General features: G+C 35.0%; 1 protein-coding gene across 1 annotated transcript in view; it reads left to right on the forward strand.

Moving 5' to 3' along the window:
* ABCA12 (ATP binding cassette subfamily A member 12) overlaps nt 1-20837 on the forward strand; it is a 231375-nt gene that overhangs the window by 14743 nt on the left and 195795 nt on the right. Inside the window, exon 2 of the mRNA XM_074191440.1 lies at nt 188-281. Coding sequence (XP_074047541.1) covers nt 188-281 — 94 coding nt within the window. The remainder of the gene's footprint in view (nt 1-187; nt 282-20837) is intronic.

Below are 20837 nucleotides of genomic sequence, written 5' to 3' on the forward strand. Positions count from 1 at the left end.
TTAGACAGGATTGTGGCCATCCTTCTATCCTTTGGACAGATTGACTCCCACCTATTTACCATTAATAATTCATTACAAGTTAGAGGCAGGCTAGTCCATGGTAGAGAGGTTATGGTGCAATATACCTTTTCTCAGCTAGGCTTTGTGATCCACCAATACAATTAACATTTTTAATATTATTTTACAGCTCTGGTCACTTGTCCTGATTTTATGGCCTGTCATTATTTTCATAATTTTGGCTATTACCCGGACGAAATTCCCTCCGATAGCAAAACCAACCTGTAAGTACTTCATCCAGGTTTTCTTTTTTATCCTCTGCATTTGATTTAAATTCTCATGCCTTCTATAACACATGTTATTCTCAAATTGACTTCTTTGGAAATTAAATTTCATTTGAGCCTTTTTTTCTTGATGAGTGGTGGTCTTCCTTAAAGTATTTCAAATGTACTAGACAATTGCATTAGAAATATTTATTCTTCTGGGGATGGGGAGTCAGGGTTTGGGGGGGAGAGGAAGTACAAAGATCCAAGATGCTTTCTTATTTTAAATAATCAAATTTCGACCCATTTGATACACACACACACACACACACACACACATACAATTGATCGTCCCAGTAGTTTCTTGCTTTGGAGCCATAATTAAGAATATTTGTGTTGATAACTATGCAATATTGTGTAGACTGGGAGGAGGAGGTGAGGAGAGGATGGGGCGGCGGGGGTGGTGGGGTTATGTACACAGATTAGTATGTTCTAAAAGTGTAGGTAGTCTGTCTCCCAGAGAGTCTGGTCTCTCTTAACATAACTGATTGCTCCTGATACCCTGGGAGGGAGTACAGTGACAAGATGGAGACCAGAAGAAGGGTACCATAGAAATTCAATCCTGGGCATGTCAGTTTAGGGATGTGTGAGGACTTGGTACAATGCTTGCATCACACCGTGAGGACTGGAGGAGGACAATGAACTGCCGGTCTGTCAAACTGGAAGCTGGCTCTGTTGAGCAATTGCCTCAACCCTTCTATGCCAGTGGCCTGAGGCAAAGCTCTGCATAGGATCACTGCACCCAAGTTACACATTGTTTGTTGTAAAGGAAGTTTTGAGAAACATAAAATATAATCAAGTTATCTGAGGACTCAGCTCCCACAGATCTCTACAGCTAGGTTGTAAAGTGGATGATTTATCTGTTCTAGTCCTTTTTATAGACATTTGAAAAGAAGATACAAAGAAAGGGATTCATAAAACTCTTAGCTCATGCCAAGAGAAAAATAAGACTTTTAAAGTGATGGTTCCATTTCAAGCTTTGGCTGGTATTAGCCTTCTCTCATAGAGTCAGCTACCTTCAACCAATTCTCTTACAAGACTTCAAAGCATATAAAGGAAATTATGCCTCTTGTCATATTAGGATGGAAGTGCTATAAAGTCATTTTGGAGGTCACATGGTCCAATCCTTTCAAGGTCAAGAGGCTTACTGAAGGTCAAAGCTATTATGAATTCAGGATTTGAGTTCAGGACCTCAGGTACCCTGTCTTCAAAGTCAAGGAACTTCTCATCTGTGCCATGTTGTCACATGACTGTGACTCTAAAAAAAAAGTTGTGAGTAAAGAAAATTGAATGTCAATTAGATTAAAAGAGCTTGCAATTTGGTGGAGTCTCTTTGTCCAGTAAATAATCACTATCTCCTGTGTGTGTGTATGTATGTATGTATATGTATGTATGTATCTTTGTGTGTGTGTCTGTAGATTGGTATGATAGACATGATATAAATATGGAAAGTTCATTGGACTTGGGAAGAATCCTTCCTTATATTGCTTGTCTCACTATATCTCAAATTAAAAAAATAAAATTTAGAATCAACTATTAAACTATTTCAATGAGATGTGAACATTTTTCAAGCTATTTGGGATGTCATCTTTGCTGTTTTATAACAAATAAAGCCCATCTTAGCCATGGTTTGTCAAAGATTGCACAGGTTTTTGAATGAAAATATAAGTATAAAAAAGAGGGAACATACTATCCTGAACTTGGAGTCAGGAGCTTTGAGTTCAGGTCTCTGCTTTGCCTCTTATTGACTCCTTCAGTAAATCTTTTGATTTACTCGCACCTCATTTTCCTCATGTTTAAAATGAATGGGTTGACCTAGGTAAACTATGAATTACTTTTCCAGATGTAAATGTATAATCCTGTGAATCTGGATTTTATTCATCATAATGCCATCTACACAGATTTGAAAAACCAATAATGTATATATGTTTAATTCAGTATGTTTGCTTAAAGATTTGTTGACTCACTGTTTAGTTCATAGTTCCCTAGAGGTCCTTGACATATAATTTGGGGCCTAGAACATAAAGTAATTTTATATGAAGATAGCAGTTATGTCTAAGCCCTGAATCTAACAGGTAGAAATTGCATTTGCTTCCTTTTTTTAGAATAAAATATTGTCTTTAGAAATATAAATGAATGGAATCATCACTTGACTTTCAATGTACTTCAAATAAAAGGCAAATTATTAGAAAATGTTTTAATACCTGAACAAGTTGGAATTAGTTTAGTTTGTTTTGGAAAATAATATACAACTATTGTCTAATGGACTTGCTAATTCTACATTCACTTTTTTTTCATTGTCAGTACCGTTTTATGCTGCTTGTATATTTAAATGCTGTATATTTGAATTCATATAAACAATTTAAAATTTGTAATTTCAATATAGGTAACAAATAAGTGTGACAGATGAGCCCTTAAGTATTATAGTCCAAGCAGTTAATCTGACAATTTGCTAATAAAATGGAAGAGGACCAAAGTAACTTGAACAAATTAGTTGGGTTTCTGCATTTCTTGCTTTCTTAGGAGAATTTTTAATTGTATAGAAATCAACTCATGAGTCAGAGAAAGAATGATGATATGTGAGTGAACAGTTTTAAATTAACCTGTTTCACTTGGAAATTTTGAGAAGTGTGTGGAGAGAAACAGAGAAAGATAACGATAATACTCAAATAACTGCTTTTAGAAATGGAAAAAATGGGGTAATATTTTTAATAAGATAGAAAGCCCTTCAATTAATATGAAGTACCAATGTATATAGACAGTGTCTAGAAATGAAAAGAAAATAAAGTGGTTGGATTAGATGACTCTGAGGTTTTTCCAGTTCTCATGTGGTGATTTTGAGTTTCCATCTCTGAGGTAGAGATCTGAAAGAATAGATGGTTTAAAAGTACAATAGTAGATTGAGATTATTTCTCCTACTTGGGATTATAGACCTAGAGATGGTCAGACAGGTAAGGAGGTAAGAATTGAACTTTGAAGTTGGTGCTGTCTAGCATATTGCCTCCTTTGACTTTGTCTTATAACAGGATCCATATTCAGTGTTTCCTGTGTCTATTCCCTTCTGGGTTGTGAGAGGTGCTTTGGAAAATAGTACAAATAAGGAATAAATCCAAATCAGCTTTCCAAACTTGGCAAACAGCTTTTGAGTTCACAAAAGACATTGGCTGAAAACGTTCCAACCAATTGCACTCACCACATGCAGTGACTTGTGAAGAGTTAGACTGTTAGAACTGAAACAGCAGACTAGGGAAGTGGAGGCAACTGCTGCCTTCCTTGGGCTTTGGAATCCTTCTTTGAGTGAAAACAACTTGGGTTAGACTCAGCTGCACCCTAAGGCTGGGAGATTTCACCTGAATTGCATCTATGTCTGAGCAACAAGTATATCCACACAAAAAGGCATTAAGTAACTCTTAATTATTCAGAGGTTGATTGTCTCCTTGTAGTAGGGTTGCCACCCATCCTGGTATGACTCAATAGCTTTGGGAATTGTGAAATTTCCTCATGTTCTTGGCATTACCTTTGTCCCCCGTGTTCTGATCTTTGTCATACTAAAGATTTGTGCTACTCAGAGGTTTGGGTACCCCAAAGCTTTTGTTACTTTTTTTGTGTCCCTTTTTCCTGGCAATCTTTGGTTGGTTCTGTAATTCCTTAAGTATGTCCATACTTCTGGGTGGCTACCAGGAGGAAGGAAGATGTAATCTATTGATTTTGCTTCTTGTTAGTAGGAATTATAAAGTAATCAGGTTGGGGGCAGTGGGAGGGAAAACCAAATTATTGGCTATCTGGAGGTTTGGGGATTCAAAAAAATGTTATCCCACCCACATCACTACGGATGATTAAGAGGTAGTTACCAACTCTTTTCATGTTGAATTAGTTAAGGAGGTGTCTACACCTTGGGAGGATTGAGGAAGCAAGAAAAACCACATGTCAGAGAGGTTATATCTGGCAATGCTGCTACTCTCACCTTTCCTATATTACTCAGTGATAGAAAAAGAAGGGAAGATGATGATGCCTGAAATCCAATTCTATAATGTCCTGGCCCCTCCACTGGGCAAATAGTTTCACAACAGGAATAAAGGGACCCACAGACAATTATTTTTTAGTTTTATTACAAAGTCGAACTGAATGTAATAATTTTTTTAAAGTAATAATAATAGTAATATACTAAAAGAGCTTTGCATAGTGCTTTACAAATATTATTCTATTTGATCTTTACAACAGTCCTGGGGAGTAGGTGCTATACTTATTCCCATTTTACAAATGAGAAAACTGAGGTAGAGAGACTTTAAGGAATTTCCCCAGGGGCTTCAAAGTTAGTAAGTATCTGAATTTAGATTCAAACTCAGGTCTTTTTAATCACTACATTATCTAGTTCATTGTATTTCTCTACCCCTTGAATGTTCCCTGGGGGAGAGGGAAGGGGAGTCTTGTAGGCCAGGCTGTACTCTGACCTACTTGAAGGTGTAGGGATAAAAGATAGGGAACTGGATTTGAATCTGGGCTTTTCCAAATATTGCCTGGATAATTTTGAGCAAATCATTTAACATCTTTGGGTCCTCTTCCTCATCCTCAAAATGACTACATGGACTAGATTGGTAGGAAATTCCCTAAAACAATAATCACAATGAAATCCCCCTTGGACTGGAATTTATTATCTCTACAATAACATCCAATTCAAAATCCATGATCCTGTCACAGGCCTCCTAAGTGTATTTCTGCTATAGACTACTAGGGCATCTCTTTGGAAATCTTTTTCTAATCTAATACATCATATCCATTGTTTTCAATTCAATTCAACTAATATTTAATAATTGCCTGCCATGTGTTTAATAAGTACATGCTTATAAAGCTCAGATATGTAATTTATACTTAGTTCTAAGGAGAGAAAGACAAAAATAAGGTTTATCTTCCTAAAATTCTCCTTTTAATGAAATCATTGACCCTACTATAGAATCCAGAATGACACTATGTTGCCCAAAGCATTAAATTTAAGCTTCCTGGACTTTTTTTTTAGGTCTTATGGTCTATCCACCCCATCTTCCTATAACCCCTAAGCATATACCTGTCTGATTGTTCTCTTTAATGTTCCAAACATATATGAAGTTAAGTCTAAACTGTCTTAATTTCCTCATGCTACTTCAACTCTCCTATTTTCTGTTTTATTCTTTTTCCTAAATCATACCTGTCCCTCCAGGCAATTCCTTAAAATCTTTCCTATTTGCTTTTTTCCTCCTTCTCTAAATTTATATTGTACTTAGGAATAGTTACACAATGTACTATGTAATATGTAGTGGAAGCATTCCATTTTACAGGAATAAGAAAGCTGAAACAGGTAAAGGGACTTTCCCAGGATAACAGAATGAACTTTTGAGTCTTCTGACTCAGTGTTCTTTTCATTACACTTTAATTTTTGATATCATATTCCTTGTCCTTTGATTATATTTTCTTTTATGGCATTCTTCTTCTGGTTATTTCCTACTTGTCATTTTCTCTTTCATGGACTACTAGCTTCTTTTTTAAAAAAATTGCATTAACATCCATTTAAAAAACATTCTGTGTTCCAAATTTTCACCTTCCCTCCAGCCCCAACTCATCAATTAAAAGGGAAACATATAATATTAATTATGCAAATGAGGTCAAATAAAGCATCATTCTATATTATGATGCAAAAAAACCTCAAGAAAAATAAAGGGAATAAATATACATTGATTTGTATTCAGAGTTCATCATGGACAGTTAGGAACAATTGTGTATGGGAGCATTGTAAATTATCTTCACCTGCTGCCCTTGAACACCAGAGCCTTATCTTACTAAATGGCATGGGAGTGGGAGTGGATTAGAGACTGAAGAGGTATTTAAACTCTTGTATTTTGGTAAATAAATGGAGTACTTGGGCATCTTGAAGAACTTGTCATCCTTGTCTCCCACCCTTTCAATGCTCAGCTGGGGAAAGTTGAGGGAGTCCAGATAAGGGACTTAACAATGGACTATTAATTCCTTGAATTCCAGGTAAATCACTAGCTCATAGAAGACCCAGGCTGAAGCAACTGGGTATCGCAGTGGATAGGATGCTCTCCCTAGAGTCAGGAAGACCTAAATTCAAATCTTACTTTAGGTAGTCATGCTGTCCTTGGGCAAGTCACTTTAACCACTGTATGCTTCAGTTTCCTTATCTGTAAAATGGGGCTAGGATTATTTACTTCCCAGGTCTGTTGTGAGCACAAAATTAGATGATATTTGTATAAGCCTATATAAATTTTAAAGTACATAAATTCTACAAAAAAAACCTAATATTTATGCAATTTAGCTTTCTTGGGTCTCAATTTCCCCCTCTGTGTAATGGGAGGGGTGATTTAGGTGACCTTTGAGATCTTGGATCTCAGTCTCCTCATCATATAATGGAAGGGGTACGCTAGATGACCTATATAATCTCTTCTTACACTAGATGTATGATCCCATGATCTCTTTATATCTATTTATCTTATGTATTATTTCCATACTATGGGGTACAAGGCTGAATACACAGATGTGTTTTCAGTCATTTCAGTCATGTTTGATTCTTCACAACCCTACTTGGAGTTTTCTTGGCAAAGATGCTGGAGTGGATTTTCCTTTTCCTTTCTCAGCTCATTTTATAGATGAGGAAACTGAGGCAAATAGGATTAAGTGACTCACCTTGGGTCACACTGCTAGTGTCTGAGGTCACTTTTGAACTTAGAGCTTCCCGATTTGAAGCCAGGCACTCTCTCAACTTGCCACTTACCTATCCAAAGAAGAGCTCAATAAATTTTTGCTATTGATCAATATAGAGCATAATTTTGGGACTCTGATTAGAGCATGACCAGTTTTCAGGAGCACATCCAATGAGGGACATTAGAGAGTTAATATATATTTGAGGCAGGGGATGAGCAAAGAGGGTAGGTCTTTGTGATATTACTTTGGGTTTGAGCTTTACTTTCCTGATATACATAAAGCCTTGCTATATCTTCTGTGGCTTTTGTGCTGTAACTGTTTGGGTACAGGAAGAGTGAGGAAACTCCTTGGGAATTTCTGCTATGTATATCTTTGCAAGAACAGGAAAGATTTTGTGTGGGAGAGACTTTATCTTCTGGCTCCTGTCAGTGAGAATCCAAAAATGACTTTACTATCTGGCTCTTGTCTATGAGAATCCAGGAGAGTTTGGAACAGTGTTGAAAGTCAATGGGCAGGATTAGCATGTTCTGTCAGCAGTAGCACTTCAGAGAGTAGGTCTGGCACTGTGGTATTAGGAGTCTCTTATGAAATGTGGAGCTTGTTCAAATTAAGGATAGGGACTGGATTTTATAAGAATAAGGAACTCCCAAGTGAGGAAACTCATTCTACTGATGGCAGGTCAACATTTCCTATTCAACTTTAAGATATTAAAGACTTACCCTAAAGCATTAGGCAAAGGTCCCCATAGTCCATATGTGTCAGAAAATAGACTCTAACACAAGTCTTCTTGGTTTCTAGGCATGCACTATGCCACACTTTCAGAGATAAGACTTAAAACAAAAAATATCTATCTGCATATCTATATCTATGTTCTATCTCTAATCTATATCTATCTCTATATAAGCATGTAAGTATATTTTTTTCTGGTGTTAGAAAATATTCCTTATTATATATCTTTCAGAATTATCTTGGGTTACAGCACTAAGAAAAGTTAAGTTATTCACAATATTGCTATTACTCTGTATATAGTACATTTCACATTGCATCTGCTCATGTAAACCTTTTCAGGTTTTATTGAAAGCATCCTGCTCATCATTCAAAACTTATATTCTTCACCTACTTTGGAGAAAGGAAGAGTATGGAAATATGGAATGGGGATGGAACTCAAGCTATCTAGACATTGATAAAATTGTTCCCGGAAGAGTTGCCTCTTCTCTAGCAATTGTTTCATTGAAATTCTGGGCTTCACTTAGAACAGATGGTCACACCCAGTATTAGTGGCCAGGTCCAAAAGATTACTCAACTAATGCTCTCTTAAATCCCAAATAAACAGTAAAAGTAATAAAATCCCAATACTTAGCTGTGTCAGAGAGAAATATATAACTCGAAGGGTTGTTATTCATTTATTTTCAGTTGTGTCTAACTTTTTGTGTTCCCATATCAGATTTTCTTGGCAGTGATGCTAGAGTGGTTTGCCATTTATTTCTGCAATTCATTTACAGTTGAAGGAACCTGAGGCAAGCAAGGTTAATGATTTTCCCAGCTAGTAAGTATCTGGGGTCAGATTTGAACTCTGGAAGATGAGTCTTCCTGACTTCAGCACTGTCCTTCTTGCCATTGCTTATTCTAGCTAACAGGATTCTAGGATACTCTGTGACCTATCTTTCTGTTCTTGTGGATTGACTATCAGTTGAGAGAGATTCTTGAAAATACTTGTGTTATTTAAAATGATGGGAAAATTATGTTATGTAGAGATTTTAGCCTTTTATCTGTCTTTTTTGAATACAGGTGCTAATAAATTTTAAAATAAAAAGGAATAAAATAATACACATATCTAGCTATCTACCTACCTGTCTTTCTTCCCATCTTTCTCTCTGGGTCTCATAGCTAAGACCAAATTAAAAATGTTTATATTAATTAGGGAAAGTTGATTCATGTCAAAATCTAAGTGAAGAACAAGACAAAAATCAACAGTAATTTACAACAGTCTCTTAATACCATTAATGTAGTTGTGGAAGAGGGCAATATTTTCCAGAATCTAGGAATATGAGGACTGTCAGTTTAGCATTCTGTTAATTCCTAGCCAATTGGAAAAACTTTAAGCATGACATAATAGACAGTGCACTGGCTTTCAAGTGGAAGTGGTAATCTGTGAAAATATGTAATATAAAAACAGAACACATAAATAATTTTTTTTAATTCCATATTTGTTACCATTTCAGGTGCCTCAATTCTTTGCTTCCTTCTGGCTACATGATGGCCATTAAAGATATAGTTATTTAGAAGATACTATCAGGTGTGGTAATTACTGCACACTCCCAGAAACTAATGTTAGAGCAGTCTATAAAGGAGTGATCAAAATTTACCTAGATTGTCATCAATCTCAAAGACTAGTTCAAGGATGCTCCCCTACCCCCAATTCCAGGAGAACATCATAACCAAAACAGATATCCAGAGGAATCTTTTTCATTTAAGTAAGTTTTCACATTCTTAAAATGAAGACACAGAAGTGAGTATGTTTCTGGTTCAATAGTAATAGGCTCAATAGTAATTGATTTGGAATTAGTGTTTCCAATGATAAAAGTTATCACAGGGTTAATGATTCATTGTTGTGTTTTGCAAATAAATACTAAGTGCTGTGGGGGAAATTCAGAATCTATAATACCCTTCTCCAGATCTCTTATTATCAATCTTTTTGGATTTATAAGAATTATGCACATATAAAAAACAATATTATAAGCAAACTAGAAGATCAAGGAGTAGTTTACCTGTCAGATCTATGGAAAGAGAAGTAGTTTATGACCAAGGAAGAGATGGAGAACATCATTAAAAACAATGATTTTGATTACATTGAATTAAAAAGCTTTTGTGCGGACAAAACCACTGTAACCAAGATCAAAAGAAATGTAGTATATTGGAGAAAGAACCTTTACAATGAGTATTTGTAACAAAGGACTCATTTCTGAAATATGCAAAGAACTGAGTCAAATTTTTAAAAGAACAAACCATTCCCCAATTGACAAATGGTCAAAGGATATCCAAAGTCAAGTTACAGATGAGGAAATCAAAGGGATCCATAGTCATATGAAAAATTGCTCTAAATCATTGCTTATTAGAGAAATGCAAATTAAAGCATCTCTGAGGTGTACTGTCTCACACCTCTCAGACTGGCCAATATGACCAAAAGGACAATGATCAATGTTGGAAGGGATGTGGGAAATCTGGGACACTAATACGTTGTTGGTAGAGCTGTGAACTCTTCTAACCTTTCTGGATAGAAATTTGGAATTAAGTCCAAAGGGCAACAAAAATGTGCATACCCTTTGATCCAGCAGTACCACTACTGGGTCTATAACCTGGAGAGATGATGAAAAAGGGTAAAAACATCATTTGTACAAAAATATTCATAGTACTGTTTGTAGTGGCAAAGAATTGGAAATCAAGTAAATGTCCTTCGATTGAAGAATGGCTTAGCAAACTATGGTATATGTATGTCATGGAACACCATTGTTCTATTAGAAACCAAGAGGGATGGGAATTGAGGAAAGTCTGGAAGGATTTGCATGAACTGATTCTGAGTGAGATGAGTGGAACCAGAAAAACACTATACACGCTAACAGCAATATGGGGGCAATGATCAACCTTAATGGACTTGTTCATTCCATCAGTGCAACAATCACTTATAATTTGGGGCTATCTGTGATGGAGAATACTATTTTGTATCCAGAAAAAGAATTGTGGAGTTTGAACAAAGACCAAGGACTATTACCTTTAATTTAGGAGAAAAAAACCCCTGTTATTTTACTATCTTTTATACTTTATTTTTCTTCCATAAAGATATGATTTCTCTCTCATCACATTCAATTTGGATCAATGTATACCATAGAAACAATGTAAAGACTGACAGATTGCCTTCTGTGGGTGGTGGGGGGGAGGGAAGTAAGATTAGGGGAAAAATTGTAAAACTCAAATAAAATCTTTAAAAGGAAAAAAGAAAATGCTCATGGAAAAGCATCTAAAAATATGTATAGGCATATGAATGAATGCTAAAAAACTTTCATAACATGTATTTGGAAAAGCAAAACATCCATAAAATATTTTTTTGCAAAAAATGAATTATACATGTAAGAAGTTGAATATAACATGAGAAGTCAAATATTAAGTGAGAAGTTAAATACTATAACACTACTTTCATGCTTCAGGGTTCTGATTTCATCGGTATTGTGCTTCTAGCTACCCATTATATCTTCCTTTCCCCGTATATTATGGAATGATACTATTTCTTTACATTCATATACCAGAATTTATTCAGTCATTTTGAGCTTATATTAGAATGTCAGAGACATATATATGTGTGTGTGTGTGTGTGTGTATATATATATATATATATGTTATAAAGACATGCCATAAATATGGATCAAAAGAATATAAATAAGTACAAAATAATCAAATACAAGTTGGTTTCTTGAGGAGAGCATCAGTGCTTGAGGGAATTAAAATCTTTCATGTATAAAATCTTTCATGTATAATTTCTGGGTAGATAACAGTCTCCATTTTGCAAAAACAGACTTCTAAAAATTAGATGAGCAACCTACTATGGTAATACAGCTTAATAGTAAGTATCAATATAAACTCAATACACCTTAATTACAAGTATCAGAAGTAAAATTTGAACTCGTATTCTCCTAACTCCAAGTCCATAACCATGGTCACCATGTTAAACTGCTTCATGATGAACTAATATTTACACGAAAGCATTTTATGCACATAAAATGCTAAATAAATTTGAGTTATTCTGACTAGAGTAGCATTGCAGTACAGGATCCCACTCAAACAATTTATCCTCGAAAAAATTTCTGTAAATTTTGAAAACGACCTTCAAGAGAAACTGCTTACCTCCTCTGAATCCAATTAGCCCTTATTAGCTTATTTTGTAATAGCTTGCTAAACAAATTCAAGCCCCCAAAGCCAGAAAAATATATAGTTTTGCATATATATATATATATATATATATACACACACATACACTAAGCTTAATGATTTTACTGATTTATTCTTATTTTTATACAGAAAGTTAACCTTAAATATCTAATCCAGAAGGTATGTGTTAATATATGTGAATTTCATAGGCAGATTCATTTTTTGGGTTATTGTATACTCTATGAAAACTTTAGGTAGTAGCACAAAACTCCCAGAATAATGAGTAATCAGTTTTTCTTCAGTGTTTACATGTTTTCTATTAGATCTTAACTAACATCAAAACAAATGAGTAAGATTGGGATTAATCTTAGGCATTAATAAAGATTAATAACAGAGGTAATTTTGTGGTCATTTTATATCCCAGTTTCATGACACCCAAATTGCTACTTATCTCAAAATAAATTAATTTTATGACTTTAGCTTTTTTTTTTAAAGAATATTCCATATAATCATTTTTGGAAGAAGAAAATAATGTCAAAAGAATACACAATATTTTGTAGAAGTAACAATGCTGTTATGATTCCCAAAAGCATTAGGCATCACTAACTTGAAAAATAAAGCAGTATAAATACTATACTAATTTTGTTGTACTATTCAGACTTTCATCCAAAGATCTGAAAATAGCGGTTTTTAGGAACATTAGTTTATTTAAATTAACATTAAAGATAACTTACTTCACATCTAGTAAAGATAGAATTCGTTGAGCATTGGATTTATAGATTAGCTGTTCTTCAACATAAATAGGAAATTCTTATCAGTGTTTAGTTCTGAAGGGCTAAACCTTAAACCAGCAGCAAGTTCTGCAAGCAGCAGCTAGAACTGAAAATTCAGTAACAACTTTTTACAAGTGGTAAGGATTAATCACTATATGTCTGTCTTTGTAGACCCATATTAACAGACAAGTATTAATCATGGTCATTCATAGATTTAGATTTGGATTGAGTTCATTCAGTCTAGTTCACTTTAAAGTTGAAGAACCTGAGACCTTGAAGCACCTGGGTGGCACTGGGTCTGGATATTGTGACCAAATTTAATAGCTTTCCCCAATTTTCAGACACCTGGATCTTTTAGCTGCATTTGATATGATTTACTACTATCTCATTTATCTGTCCTGCTCTGCTTTTTTTCTAGTTTTTCTTTTATCTGTGATTACCCCCCACTTTCCATTCCTGAATTCTTGGGGCACTTTATTGCTCCGTTCTTGACTTTCTCCACAGTCACTCCCTTGGGGAGAACATTCTTTTTCTTAATCATCTTCAAAGATTATTTCTCTGCTATTAGCTTCCAGAACTATATTTCTTTTACCCTATTCTCTCATCAGAACCAGTGTCCTATGTTTTCACAAGAAATAAAGGATCTCTCTATAACTGTAAGCTCATCATGTCTAAAACCAGACTTTCTTTAAAAAAAAAACCTGATATTATGATTCTCTTAGTTTTTAAGCTGCAGATCATGAGATCACTTTTTATTTTATTCCTCTCTTATGTTTTCTATAGCCATTTTTCCTTGTTGATTCTTCTTTCCCAATATTTGTTGTCTTGCATTCCTACTCTTAAGATTCAAGTCAGGGCCTTAATCTCCCTACTCTTGTAGTAGCTTTCTAAATTCTTTATCTCTGGCTGCCATTTTGTATATTGCTACTATATTAATCTTTCCAAAGTACTGTTTTCCTTGTCTATTTTTCTATTCCCCAGTACTTCCATTTAGTCCAAATTCCTTATTTTTGTTATTTAAGGTGTTCCACTTTACCTACCCAATCTCCATTATTACCTAACAAACTTTTCATGTCAGTCAATTTCGTCATCCAGAATTCATAACTTTACACATACTATTTCTTTCTGAAATGCCCTTGCTTGCCATTCCATAAGTTCTATTTTTATGTTTCTTTAAGGGTCACCTGAATTTCAACATTCGCTAAACATTTCTCCCAATTTCCTTGGTTCATGAAGATATTTTTTACCTTTTCTAAATTTCTATAACATTTTCAGCCTGTATAGTCAAAGTCAATGCATTATTTTTTTTTCTGGTTCTCTAGTTATTTTGGCTATATATAGTTTACTTCTCTGATTAGATTATAAGTGACTGTAGAGCAAAAGCTGTGTTTTCTATTTCTCTTTATTTCATCCATAGCTTGTTGCTTCTGGTAGTCTATGCAGCTTTAAAAAAAGAGAAGTTGTAGTAAGGAAGACATGGATATGACTCCCACTATTAACACTTACTAGCTATGTGATCATGAACAAATCCCTAATGCTGTTTGGTCTTGGTTTATTCAGAAATACAGATACATGTAACACCCATCTCACAAGGAGTCATTAGCCTCAGTGAGATGAAGTATATAAAGTGCTTTGAAAACCATGAAGTGCTACATAAATGTAAGGTAATATTTGTTTGCATGGGGACTGTATTACGTTAAAAGTTTTCCCTATTGGTTTCACTGAAGTAGCTCTCCAGTGCTTAACTTGGCTTGCCCAAGGCCCCACAGCTAGGTAATTATTAAGTGTCTGAGGCTGGATTTGAACTCAGGTACTCCTGATTCCAGGGCATGTGCTCTATCCACTGCCACCTAGCCTCCCCAAGTGCTTAACTTTCTAAAGAGTAAAATGGATGTGCACTTTGAATTTAAACTCATTTTCCCAAATTAAAAAGTGATTCTTTGGGAGAAAGCATAGGAATTTGCTATTGATTTTCTTGTTCCAAAGTTCTAGCCTTTCTATCTACATCATTCCTTATTATATACCTCTGATCCTGGATAAAGGAATGTTAACTGTTATCATAAACTTTTCTTTGGATCTTTACCAGAGAAAGACTCTCTTTTAGTGGAGGTCATCACATGCTATTTAAAGTAAAAAAGACATACATTTTAAAAAATGCTATTATAAAATACTTTCTTCCTTAACCTTTCCAATCTTCTTATAAATTCCCACCATGTACTTTTCAGTCCAGTGACATTGGTCTCTTTTCTGCACAAACAAGATGCTGTGTCTCTTGGCTCTGGACATTTTCTCTGGCCATCCCCATGCCTGAAATGCTCTCCCTCTCTGTTTTCACTACTTAGCTTCCTTCAAGTCCTAAGTAAAATTTTTACTGAAGCCTTTCCCATTTCCTTTTAATTCTCATGTCTGCTCTCTATTAATTATTTCCTATTTATCCTAGATTGTGCTTATTTGTACATATTTGGGTGCCTGTTGTTTCTCTTCTGTTAGATTGTGAGCTCCTGAGGGTAAGGGTTTGCATTTAACAAATATGTATTGACTGACTGGCATACTATTATGTTCATTATTTTAAAAACATGTTAGAGAGTATCCCCATTTTCATACAAGACTAAAATTCTCTCCAAATAACTTCGGAATATCTGTAAAGGATGTTTCTAATAACGAATACTTCTAAATACCAATGAACACGGTAACCCACAGGGGATACAATTTTTTTAAGGTAAATGTCAAAGGCAAACTGTCTGACCAATTTTATGAAAGATGAGAAGGATATTGCACAAAATTGCTATGTAAGATACTGAAGCAAAGTAAATCATAGATTTAGAACTGGAAGTAACCTTAGACATGATATAGTCCAATCTTTTTATTTTATAGGTGAGAAAACTGAGTCAGAGAGTGGTATAGTTATTTGTCTAAGGTTTCCTGAGAAGAGGAAGGACTAGATTTAAACCCAGGACTTCTCACTTTAGAGAGCTAGCATCTATATTCACTTTAAAGTTTGCTAACTACCTTACATGCATTTTACATACTTGACCTCGTTTAATTCTCAAAATAATCTTATGAGATTGGTGGTATTATTAGTATTCCCAATTTGCAGATGAGAACACATAGGGACACATAGATAGTATGTGTTTGAAACAGGTTTTGTACTCGGGTCTTTCTGACTCCAAATTTAAACAATCTATCCACAGCACCATTTAACTACCCTAAATATGGCATTCTTTCCACAGCATTAACTTGTTGCTATTAAGACTTTAAAAATGGATAAAATTCTATTTTTTAAACTAAGAAAGCTCTTTAGTGACCCCAATGTTAATGACTGAAAACTAATAGAAGATGTTTAGACAGAAAGGTTATAAGCCAAAGGGACAGAATGGTCTCTAATATTGAAGGGAGCAAAAAAAGAGTGGAAGAAATGGCATATAGAAAATAGATGAATTCAGCCAAGAGATAGCCAGAAAGTATAGGGGAAGAAGTTCCAGTGGTTGGAAAGAAAGGAATACAGATATTAAGAAGTCAAGAAACAAATGAAATAGCTAAACAATAGTACATTTTTGTATTGTATGTATGTGTTTATTGATTTAATAACCTAAACAACTAGGTGATGAGAAAACACAAGTGAAGGGTCATTCTGAAATGATTGTTCCCTGAGCATTTTGAGGGAATTTACTGACCCAAATATTGGAATCTTCAGGAGGAATATTACTCCTGGCTTTGTTGAAACATAACTAATAATGGTGAGCATCTAGTTACTGTTGTTTCATCAATACTTATTTTAATTTTTGATAATGCCCAATCTTAACAGTTTGCCCTTAACAATTTCCAGACAGAAGTATTAAGAGAAAGAGAAGATAGAAAGTAAAAGTCACCATTCCAGCAAGCACATAGAACAATGACCCTATTTGTCAATGACCCATAGAGTACATGCTGTAGAATAGTAAAAAGAAGACCTGAGTTCAAACATTGCCTCTGTGACTATTAATCATATGAATCTGAACAAGTCACCAAGCCACTTTGCAACTCAGTTTCTGTAACTGTAAAATGAGAGTTGAAGTCAATGGTCTACAAGGCTTCAGCTAGCTCTAAACCAATGATTCAATCAAACTATAATTTTGCTAGTAAAATTCAAGTGAAGAGTCTGGAGGAATGATTTTTTTCCTTCCAAGGTTGTCAGGGAAAATGAAATATTCCTTTAAAGAATGAAAGAATATCAACAATAAACATTCATTAAGTTTCACTTTGTGAAACTGTGTTAAGCACCATGTTAAGTTCCTAGGATCCAACAAATGTGAAAAATAAACAGTCTCTGCCCTCAGAGAACATGCATTTGAAAGGAGGAAACAACCTACATGCTTAATTAGAAGGAAAAACCAAGAGGAAAAATAATTTGAGGAGGTATAGGGGAATCATAACTAAACTGGAAAGTCAGAGGGTAGAATATGACCTAGAGAGAAAAAAGATGATCACTCAAATTTTGAAGCTCTATAATAAATTATAATAAATGATTGGGTGCATCCATTAAGGGTCAGAAGAAGAGAGATGAGTTGTAGCAGTTGACAACTTCCTACTGGGATATAGAGGTAGTCACATATGTTGATAGCCACATGAAGGTATGTCCACCTGAGACATGTATCTGGGGCATGAGAGAGTGACTCCCTAAACCTGTCAGACTTGATAAATTCTACTTACTTCTGCTGATTTGTGTATGGATGAATGATATCAGGAAACTAAAAACTCATCAATAGGAATTACAGGACCTTGGGCAAGAAACTGATGATGTTAGGTATACAGTTCTCATTTGTATTACAGCTATTGATTGAAGGAAGGAGCTTCAGATAGCATCAAGAATTTAGCAAGTGAATAAGCTAGCTTTTTCTGGTGGCTAAGAATTGGAAAATGAGGGTGTGCCTATCAATTGGAGAATGACTGAATAAATGTGTTATATGAATATCATGGAATACTATTGTGTTATAGGAAATGATGAGCAGACAGATTTCAGAAAACCCTGGAAAGATTTATATGCTGAATAAAGTGAACAGAACCAATAGTACAATAGCAACATTATGTGATGCTCAACTATGATGGACTTAGTTCTTCTCAACAATGCAGTGATCCAAGACAATTCCAAAGATGGAAAATACCATCCACAGTCAGAGAAAGAATTGTGGAGTCTGAATGCAGATTGAAGCATACTATTGTCATTTCTAAATTTTTAACAAAATTTCTCTTTTTCTTTCTTATGATTCCAAGTCCAGTGTCCTATCTAACAAGCTACTTTGCTACCTCCTCTTTAAAAGGCAGAAGGGGAAATTAGGGGACTTGCTATTCTATATCAGATTCTGATTAATAAGGAAGAACAGATTACTGAATTGTAAACTCTAATGCTAAGGACATCACCATCATCTCAGCACACCAGGCTTACAACCGGGGTGCCATCCTTGATGACTCACTACCATTCACCCACCTTCCCCCCCACATTGTCCATTACCAAGGCTTGTCGATTTTGCCATTGCAACATCTTGAATCTGTTTTATCTGTTCCTCTCCTCTGATACTGCTACTACCCAAAATAATTGCATTAGAAACACTGAAATTCAGTATGAACTAGAAAAAAAAAACAGGGAGTACTAAAGACAATAAAAAAAGGTTGCTAAGAAAGAGTAATATCACTTCTTTTAGGGATGAATGGCATAAAGAAAGCAGACAAAAAAACTACTTATCTACTATATGACTTCTTTTTCCTTACCTAAGGAAATAATATTCAGGTTGGGACAAACATGGTTAACAAGAAATTGAAAAAGTAAAAAATAAGGAGACAGCAAGTGAGCACATAGCTGCCTTCAGCAAAATGAAGTCATTAGAACTAGGTGGACTACATCCTGGGGTTCTAAAAGCCTTGGGAGATAGGATTACTGAGCCACTGCCAGTGATCTTTAAATAATCATGAAGAATCTAAAAGGTGCCACAGGGCCGACAAGAGGCAAAATGATGCCCTTGTTTTCCTAAAAAGGAAGCATGCATAATCTCCAAACAATTCAAACTGTGTCCCAATGAGTTTTAACCTAGACTGCTATCAAGTTTCTAGAACTGAATGGTGCAGAGAAGCTTCTTTAGTAATTAGAAATGGATGCAATAATCACTTGGCCTCATTCAAGAAAAGGGGATGTCACACAGCTCATTTCCTTTCTTTTAATAGTGTTTCTTGTGCCTAGAATTATGGATCAGAAAGAGTTGGATTCAAATTGTTCTTTTAGGATTTGCTATCTGGGTAACACTTTAAACAACTGTCCAGGAAATGCTTTTCCAAACTGCATATAGAGGGAATTCTAATAACAAGAATTTCCATTATCAATAACTTCCTTTGTGTAGTATCATATTGATTAAATGTATAGATGCTATAGACCTTCAAATAGGAGGTCCTTCAGCCCAAATGCAGCCCTAACCAGATTAAGATGCAAATGGGAAACATTTAACAAAATAAATAAAAATACAATAAAATATATAAAAACTAAGTCAATATGCCTTCAGGTATCCTTTTTGGAATAATCTCCCTATTTCTATTTGAGTTTGACAACTCTGAGATGACATAGATTTGACTATTGTTCAGAAAGATATCAGGTCAAGTGTTTCATAAGGTCCCCATGGATAAAATTAAAGGATAATAATAGCTAATGTGTATTTAACACATACTAAAAAATGCTTTACAAATATCATTACATTTATCTCAATAATTCAGCTAGAATTAGAGGCTATTATTATTCATTTTTCAGTAAAGGAATCTAAGAATCTGAGTCAAGCAGAGGTTAAGTGACTCGCCCTCAGTCACCCTGTTGGTATCTATGACCACATTTGAACTAAGGTCTTTCTGATCCCTGGGGATGGGGAGAGTGAGCAGGTAAGATAACAGTGAATGGAACACCAGGCCTGGAGTCAAGAAAAATCTGAGTTCAAATTTATCCTCATACACTTATTAGCAATGTGACCTTGGGCAAGGCACAGCACTGATTGCCTCTTTAAAAAATAGATTTAATTCATCATTATCCATCCATCCATTTATCTATCTAGAGAGAGAGAACCACAGAGAGAGCCATTTAAATTTCTTGGAATAGGGGAGTGACCTGATAAGAGCCATATGTTAAAAGAGTTGACAATGGTGTGGGTCAATTTTAAAAGGTGAAAGACTAGACTGAAGATAAGGGGACCTGTGGGACAGCTATTTCAATAATCCAAATGAAAACTAATGAGGGAATGAATTAGGGTGTGCTAGTGGGGGGTGGGAAGAAGGTGTTAAATAGCAGCCATATTGCAGAGGTATAGATTCTGACAACTGAACAGATTCAGGGTGGAGTAGGGAGGAGGGGAGGCATCAAGAATTCCTGTCATTGCTAGGAATTCCTAATTACTCCATCCTCTGTAAGATATTATCCTCTTGGTATTAATGTATAGGAGTGTCTGCTACTTTTCCTCTCCTTTATCTATGTTTCATTAAATTACTTGTTGGTGTCTCATTTTAATCTTTTCCCAAAGGATGAATATTACTTGACTGCATAGGGCAGATCTGGCTATCATGGATAGCTTCATTGCCAAACACTCCCCCTATGCACTATGCAGTTCATTTAAAAACAGTTTTAGCAACCAAAATTTTATTACTCTTCTATGCAAAATAAAGCAACCCAAGTGTATTTACTAGAGGAACAATTTAAGGAAATGGAGAAAGTGATGCAGCCTATGTAGGCTTAATCAAACCTAAAAGTGCCAAATTGTACTAAAATAAAAGCACCCTCTCTGGGATTCTTGATATTGCTCTTGAAATAGGACAGTATGTTTAATATATGTTTAATATATAAGTTCAGTGATCTAAAAATGACATTAGACTCCCCTAGAATTCATGGAGAGATTCCATGGTATAGTTGCTAGAGAGTGGCTAGAGACTGACTTCAAATCCTGTTTCTGACATATGCTTCCTTTTTGACCACTGACAAATTACTTAATTTTTCAGTGACCCCAGGCAATTCCCCAAGACTAAGGTTTTGAAGAGTTGTTCATCTGCATTAGTAGAGACAATTTCCTCTCTAAGAACTCTGTAAATCACTGTCTAGATGAGGAAAAAAAATACTGTCTGAATTAGGTAG

Source organism: Macrotis lagotis, chromosome 6 (assembly GCF_037893015.1).
Source record: "Macrotis lagotis isolate mMagLag1 chromosome 6, bilby.v1.9.chrom.fasta, whole genome shotgun sequence".
Taxonomy (NCBI): Eukaryota; Metazoa; Chordata; class Mammalia; order Peramelemorphia; family Peramelidae; genus Macrotis; species Macrotis lagotis.